This window comes from Gossypium hirsutum, chromosome D06 (genome assembly GCF_007990345.1).
Source record: "Gossypium hirsutum isolate 1008001.06 chromosome D06, Gossypium_hirsutum_v2.1, whole genome shotgun sequence".
NCBI lineage: Eukaryota > Viridiplantae > Streptophyta > Magnoliopsida > Malvales > Malvaceae > Gossypium > Gossypium hirsutum.
Genome location: NC_053442.1, coordinates 61547717 through 61555632, shown reverse-complemented (window position 1 = coordinate 61555632; position 7916 = coordinate 61547717). Strand labels below are relative to the sequence as shown.

The 7916-nt window shown below is 34.0% G+C and overlaps 1 protein-coding gene across 1 annotated transcript; it reads right to left on the bottom strand.

The window, feature by feature from the left end:
- Nucleotides 1-290: 290 nt before the first annotated feature.
- Nucleotides 291-2142, bottom strand: LOC121218603 (uncharacterized). The gene is made up of 4 exons (XM_041096070.1): nt 1872-2142; nt 1630-1766; nt 1463-1538; nt 291-1368 (listed from the first exon to the last, which is right to left on the bottom strand). Exons 1-4 carry the CDS (start codon nt 1999-2001, stop codon nt 296-298), a joined length of 1416 nt encoding a protein of 471 aa, XP_040952004.1. The 5' UTR covers nt 2002-2142; the 3' UTR covers nt 291-295.
- Nucleotides 2143-7916: the final 5774 nt, after the last annotated feature.

Here is a 7916-nt window from a genome sequence, read left to right as displayed (position 1 = left end):
AGCTTTGAAGATAGTGAAGATATAAATACGCTGCAAAAGGAAAAAAGGAATAGATAAATTAATGAATAGATTCTCATTAATTATTCCTATTTCCTACCACTTATTCTCATCTCATTCTACTTTCATATATAATTTAACATGCTTCGATTCTTCATTATCTTTTCATAAAATATACTTCATTCATTTATCTAAAGATATATATTATTTTAAATGTTTTAATATCATCAAAATTAAGAACAATAACAAAGGATTTCTTTAAAAAAACATACCTTACAAATAATAATAGTGGCACGATTTAGTTTTCACCAATTAGTGGAATGACGAGGAAGATCAAATCCTTCACCTTCACTTTGGGAGCGTTCTTGACTTGATTCTCTTGGCCTTTGTCCAAAATATATCCAAAAAAAGCAACATTTTCACCTTGGTTTTCATTCAATTGATATGGAGGATATATTTGAGGAGGAGGATACATGAAAGGTGGAGGTGGGTGATACATTGGTGGAGGAGGATACATTTGAGGCTGGTATGGCACACCATAATTAGGAAATGGTGGATAATAACCATATGGTTGTGGATAACCATGTGAAGGTTGTTCTGGTGGATAAAAACCTTGAGTGCTAGTAGATGAATCACTATACCCAAGGTTACTAGAACTCGATCTCCTACCACTACCAGATGAAGAGCCTATAGAAGTATGCTTCTTGCCTTTTCCCTTTGATGGAGCTCTAGGTTCACTTCTATCTCTCCTAGGTTCAGGAAACATATTTCCATCAAACTCTGATCTGTCACGAAAATGTCCACCAGTGGTACCACCCCCATATTCTCCTCCATACTGACTAGAAGACCTAATTTCACCTCTATCACCACTATATCCGTCACCCTCATCAATTGGACTTAAACCACCACCATCGGGTCCATCGCCACTCTGACTTGGAGTTGAACTAGAACTTGAATAAGACAAAATTTGTTGTTGCGATTGATCAACATCCATTTCATCATCAGAGGTATCCACAGGCAACACACCGGCATTTTCACCATCTAACAATGGATTCTCTTTCTCATAAAGCCATTCTGATAGTGGATCAACATCTTCAAAGATATAATCAAGGCTGATAGGATTAAAACTAGCATTTATATCATCAGTGCTCATTCTTTGTTGATGCCTCATCTTAAGCCTCATATTATAATAGGTAAACACTAGTTTTTCAAGTTTTTTATACTTTAACCTATTTCTTGCCTTGGTGTGAATATAACTAAATGTGCTCCAATTTCGTTCGCAATTTGATGCTGAAGTTGTTTGACTAAGCACTTTAATTGCTAATTTTTGTAATTCGGGAACACATGTGCCATATATCATCCACCACTCAGCTGCATAATATTATTTAAATTTCAAAAAAACTTTAAAATGTACAATATAATTAAATAATATAAATTAAATTAAATAATTTAATTAACTGTTTACCCGGATTCATTTGCTTCCAAGCTCTTTGTGCTTGTGGAGTACCGAATGTCTCATGTTTATCTCTAAATAATAACAACTGCATAAATAAAAGATAGAGTAAAAATAAAAATAAAAATTCTATTTCAAATTATTTAACTAAGTTACAAATAATATTAGTTGAATCTAACCTGATTAACCATTCTGACTTGAGTATCCATAGAAGGTTCTAATCTTTCAATTACTGATCGTGTACCTTCTAATGTTTCTATTAATACATTCTCAGAATGCTCCACCCCAAATTGAAATTGAGGGTTGAGAAAATAACCTAAGTATAATTTATAAGAATATCATCAAATAATAATAATAATCTAAAGCTTAAAATAATAAAATATAAAAATAGTTCTTAATTATATGAAATATTTTATCTTACCAGCTGAATGCAAGTCGGAATGCATAAAATTCCATCTATTGTCAATAATCTTTTCATACTCTGTGAAATATCGACAATTTTGTTGAATTGCTCGTTTAGCCCTATCAACAGCCTCATAAATAAAGCCCATCGTTGGTTTTTCATTGCTATCCACAAGTCTCAATACTCTTACTAAGGGCTCATAAACTTTTATGAGGTCATTGGCTTTTTTCCAAAAATCTTTTCCCAAAACAATTTTTTTGGCTTCATAAGCAGGCCCTGACTTTTGCTTTCCCCATTTTGATTCTTTAAATTTCTATATATTCATAAGAAAAATTTTAAATAATATAATTTAAATTATTTGGAACTAATAAAATCACTAAAGGTTACTATATTTAAGTAATTATATTAACTAATTATAAAATACTGACCTTTGAATTAAACATTTCTCTCAAACCTTGCTTTTGTCTTGTTATCTCTTCAAGTTGAATGAAATGAGTTGCAAATCGAGTAAGAGCGGGTCGAAGTATTTGTTTCCCTTGTGTATACTTCTTCATCAAATCAACAGTCCAAATGTGATTGTATATAAAGCAAGTCACTTTCTTTGCCTCATCTAACACTTTTGCTACACTGGGCTTTTTCCCAATATCTTCAAGGCATAAATCTAAACAGTGAGCTGCACATGAGGTCCAATATAGATGTTGTCTTTTCAACATTAACTTTTTTCCAGCAGCTTTCATTGCTGCCTCATTATCAGTCACTATTTGGACAATGTAATTTTCTCCAATTTCTTCTACAACTGAATCTAACAAACAGTAGTAGAATTCAGCATCTCTACTACGGACACTTGAGACATCTACCGATTTCCAAAAAATGGTTCCTTTACTGCAATAAACAAGGAAATTAATGATGTGCATTTGATTCAAACTGTTGGTCCAACCATCACACATTAGAGTTGCACCCAATTCTTTCCAATGAGTCTTTAGTACATTTACCCAATCATGAACTCGTTGATACTTTGACTCCAAATACACATCTGAAACCTCATAAGGTGTTGGGAGCTTTACACCTTGTCCAACTTCTGTTGCCACTTGAATTAAGTTATACAACCATGGAGAGCTTGCTAATTGAAAAGGAAGTCTTTCATATATTATAAATTTAGATACCGCTTCACCTATCTTCCTTCGAAAACTCTTTAAAAAAGAGTCATTGACCTTTGGTTGCTTTGAACTTTTGCTTCTAACCAATTCAGGTATAGCTCCCCTTAAGGTAAACTCAGACTCACCTGGAATAGATTTACTTGTTCTTTCTCGATTATGTTCTCTAGCTGATCCATGAGAAGATCGCCCTTCTTCATAAATGTTATCCCAACCACCAGTACTTCGTCTGAATTCTTCCCTTCTATGCCACTCGTGTTGTGATTGGATACTTTCTCGAGTTGCTTGTCTTATAGCAGAAACCTCATCAATGAATCCCTCATGCTCATCCTCCTCTTCTGTTAATTGAGATAAGAATTCATCTTTTCTCCTCTTTTTGTCTATTTTCTTTGGGTTGCTTTCTTTTAGTACATTCATCATACTTTCTCTAATAACACCTGTTAATAAAATAAAAATAATTCACACTTTATATTATTATCAATTATATATAATCTTTATTGATAAATTTACAATAACATTTAATAATAATAATAAAGTATCACATACCAGTAACATTAGGGCATGGTGCAACATTGCCGGTTTTATGAGCAATGTGCTCTTTAAATCGTGTTATTCCTCCTTTCACAACTTTACCACAAAGTTTACATACGATACTTCCTCTTACATTTGGCACTAGAGTTCCAAAGTGCCAACCTATATCATTACTTGGTGCACCCTCCAATCCTTTAGTCGGAAACTCTTCACGTGGTAGCATGCTTTATTTTTATTTATATAAGAAACATAAAATTATATTTAGAAATATAAGCAACTCATTATTTATATTATCAACAATATAATACCAAAAAAAGTAAACAAAATTTAAAGCTAAAGTAAAGACCTAATATTATAGAAATAAATAAATAAATAGTGTAAAACAATTTAATAATAATAATAATAATGGTAATAATAATAATAATAATAATAATGATGATGATGATGATGATGATGATGGTATTAATAATAATAATAACAACAATAAAAATCTTAAAATTAAAAATTATATGAAAGGATATACTATATAGATAAATAAAATGATATAATAAAATAAATGTATTTAAAATATTTAGGTAAATAAATATGAAAAGAAATATAATTGAAATAATAATGCAAAACTAATTAAATTTTAATAATATGGTAATAATAACAAGTAAATAAATAATAAAATAAAAAAAGGAAAAATAATAATAGTAATAGTAATATTAAATTAATTAATTTAATAATAAAATAGCAAAAATAACAAAAAAAGGGACTAAATCGAACTTAAAACATAAATTTGCGGCAAATCCGAAATAAATAAAACGAAAAAGGACCAAATTGAATGCACAAATAAAAAAATGGATCAAATGGGAAATAATCCCCATCCTTTAAAACGCACAGCTTCAAGGTGGACCAAACTGAAATACGAAATAAATTATAGAACAAAATTAAAAAAGAAATAAGCTTGATTGTACATAATAAAAAATAGGAAGGGCTAAAAGCAAAATTAACCCTTCCATTAAAAACACGCGGATCCTAGGAAACGGGTCGGGTAAGTGCACGGGTTAGGCCGAAACGGCGTCGTTTTGGTGCCAGAGTGGCCTGCCCAAAACGGCGTCGTTTTGAAGGCCTATTTAAATAAAATTTTTTTCAGAATCTTCATTTCAGCCATTCTTCAAATAATTTTTTTTCCTTTTTCTCTCAATTATCTTTTTCTCTGCCGTTACCCAGAATCCGGCCATCGACCACCGTGGCAGCCGCCGGTCACCGGCGACGGCGCCGCCGTGCACGTTGGTTGGAAATCGCCGAAAACATTTTAAACCCCTTTTTTGTGTAGAATATAGATCTAGGGATAAAAATCTCAAAAAATCACTCTATGTTGCAGATTCAAGACATGCAGATTAGTTTTCTACTTACTTGATCTTGATCTATTGCTTTGCTTGCTGTCCGTGGCTCCGTGCCTTGTGGTTGTGTTTTTTCACTTGCCGAATTATGGAGAATGAAGAAATATATTTTGCCTTTTCGTCTTTAATCTGACTTTCAGTCTTTTTTACTTTACTTTATTTTACTTTGTTTTGATTGAAAGTTTGAAACTTGACCGATTTTGCAGGTTGGGAGGGAATATATTCCCTTGCCTTTTGTTTTATTATAAAGTATATACATTGATTCAGTCTTTTTTCTCACTTTTCACTATTCACCTCCATCCACAGCACTTGATTTTTTGTTTTTAATTTACGGAAACGGAAAATAACGGGAATAGCGGCCTGTTATTGCCGCAATTGTCCGTTATCCGTTAAATTGCGGCCGCTATCCACCGTTATCGGTGTGAATCCGCTTCCCTCCGTTATTTTCAGCAATAGCAGTTTCGGTCGGCGGCGCTACTGCTATATAACGGCCGCTATTCTGAAAACGTTCCGTTATTTGAATCCCTGGGGTGACACTTCCAAGTAAAGATTTAGTCTGGTGTGACAGCTCAGCTGCCATTGCTGTAGCAAACAATCCAGTCATGCATTCCAAGTTTAAACACGTGGAACTAGACTTGTTCTTTGTAAGGGAAAAAGTGGCAGACGGTTCACTGCAAGTTGGTCATGTTTCTGGTCAATATCAGGTTGCTGACATGTTGACCAAGCCCTTGGCTGTAGGGTTATTTGATAAGTTTAGAAAGAAACTTGGAGTGAGGAACGTCGAGAAGCAGGAGCCATGTTGAGGATAAGAATCAGTTAGCTCAAAGCAGTTAGTCAGTTAGTATTAGTTAGCAGTTATGGTTAGAGGTTAATAAGTCTATGTATTAAATACCCAGTTGTATGTATGCCTTAAGTGAGTGAATTCAATAAACTTCAGTACGTATTCTCTAAATCTTGACACTAATCTCATTTTCAACCACTTTCGCAGTGGTTTCCATGGAGGATTAGACCCATTGGGCATCACTGAATGAAAGCTTGTAAATAAATAATAATCCACTGTGTCTTATCTAAAAGAAAAGCTGTGGTGGTTTTAGTTTTTAGTTTTAATCCATTTTATTTCCTCTAAATTGCAGTGGTTCTAGTTTCAGATAATTCTATTTTCTCCAAATGTTGTAGTGGTTCTAGTTTTTTTATTCTAGTTGTGTTCTAATATTCACCAAGGCAAGTGCCTTGCTAAATCTATGGAAACCATTATCGGATGACTTTGTGATGACAGAGCTTAGAGCACTGTGATGGTGATAACGAGATTAGAATCCAAGACGAGAACGACAATGATATGAGCTAAAAGTAGAGCTGTAAACAAGTAAAAGACAAAGAATTAAAGGGAGATTTATTAAAGTATTATGGGTCCGTATGGGTGGACACTTCTCCCAATTATAAGACCATCAACGCTAAATGAAGATGTTACGCCTTTTCGAATCTGCTTGGGATCTCATTTGTGATTGGGCACATATAAGGTTATTTGCCAACATCTGAAGCATAGTGCATTGAGCAATCAATTGTTCCTCCAATTCTGAAAGTTATGTTTCGCCTAAAACATACGAGTGTAAAGTTGGATCTCTCTTCTACACACAATTTGAAAAGGGGTCATGACCAGGGATTTAAATAGCGGTCCGTTACCGAAATAGCGGCCGTTATATAGCGGTAACGGCACCGTCCGAAACCGCTACTGCCGAAACCCGCTATACCCGCAATACACAATAAGTAATGTAAAATTCACGACCGCGATACCTGCAATGACCGCAATAGCATCTGTTATGTCCGCAACCGTGATAAACGCAATGCGACCGAAAACGCGACCGCGACCGCAATTTAAATCCCTGGTCATGACTCATCTTGGATGAAGAATGAAAGCTTGTATTGTACAAGTATTCTGGCCAAAGAAGAAATTTAGACCAGGATTTAGGTTATTCATGTGTGAAACAATGTAAATAGGTCTCCAAACAACGGTTGACCACTTCCGTTTAGCCATCGGATTGTGGATGATAAGCAATCCCCATGTGAAGGACTAAGACAGAAGAGCTCTTGACAGAAAGTACTCAATAATGGAGCTTGGAATTCCATGCAAACGAACGACTCCCCTATCAAACAAGCCAGCAACAGTTTTGGAAGTGAATGGATGAGATAGCATATTCACTAAATTGATCAACCACCACCAGTATTATGTCGAAGCCACTAGAAATTAGGACTCCAATGATGAAGTCTAGTGAAATATCCTCCCAAACTTATTCATGCATTGGTAAGGGCTGCAGTAGGCCGATTGGCGCTAGTGTTTGGTACTTGTTTAGTTGACAAGGCCGGCAATTCTGGACATAAGATTTAACATCTTTCTTCAAATGTGGCCAGTAAAAATTGGCAGCCACTACGTGCTTCCACCAGAACCTTGTCTTTTAGAGTTGGAAAATCTTGTATTACTAATCTGGACTTCTAAAATAGGTGTCCGGCAGCCATATGGAAATTGGAATACAACTATATATGGGTTGAGAGAGAGCTGCTCCTTTATTTGCTTCTAATGCCATAAAGCCGACATGTCGGCGTCTATGAGACTATGCATCGGCTCCTTTGTTCTCGTGGAATGCCTTGCCTTGTACAGAATTGTTAAGTCGAATGGAAAAAGTTTTATGAATAATCTTTGTTATTCCTAAGTAATCTAAATCTCGATTCGATTAAAAAAATCGAATTATGAGTTAATTAAATTGAGTTATTCGAGTTTTAAATTCAAGTCGAGTTGAATAATAGATTGGTGTAAATAACTTTTTGGTTACTGTCAATTTTGAAAATGAACAAATTGGTCTCTCTACGAAAATTACAAAAAAAAAATTCAAAGTAATTTTCAAAAAATAAAGATATTTATAAAAATTTATATTTTTAAAAAATTATAAAAATTAAAAAAAATTCTAAAGAATATATAAGATTTTAAAATTTTAAAA

Bases quoted from the DNA above. Each gene is read 5' to 3' on its own strand.
- LOC121218603 (XM_041096070.1), bottom strand. From the start codon at position 2,001: ATGGGCTTTATTTATGAGGCTGTTGATAGGGCTAAACGAGCAATTCAA. The intron at 1,767-1,871 runs GTAAGATAAAAT...AATTATACTTAG, and splicing joins TTCCGACTTGCATTCAGCTG to GTTATTTTCTCAACCCTCAA. The intron at 1,539-1,629 runs GTTAGATTCAAC...TTATTTATGCAG, and splicing joins AAGTCAGAATGGTTAATCAG to TTGTTATTATTTAGAGATAA.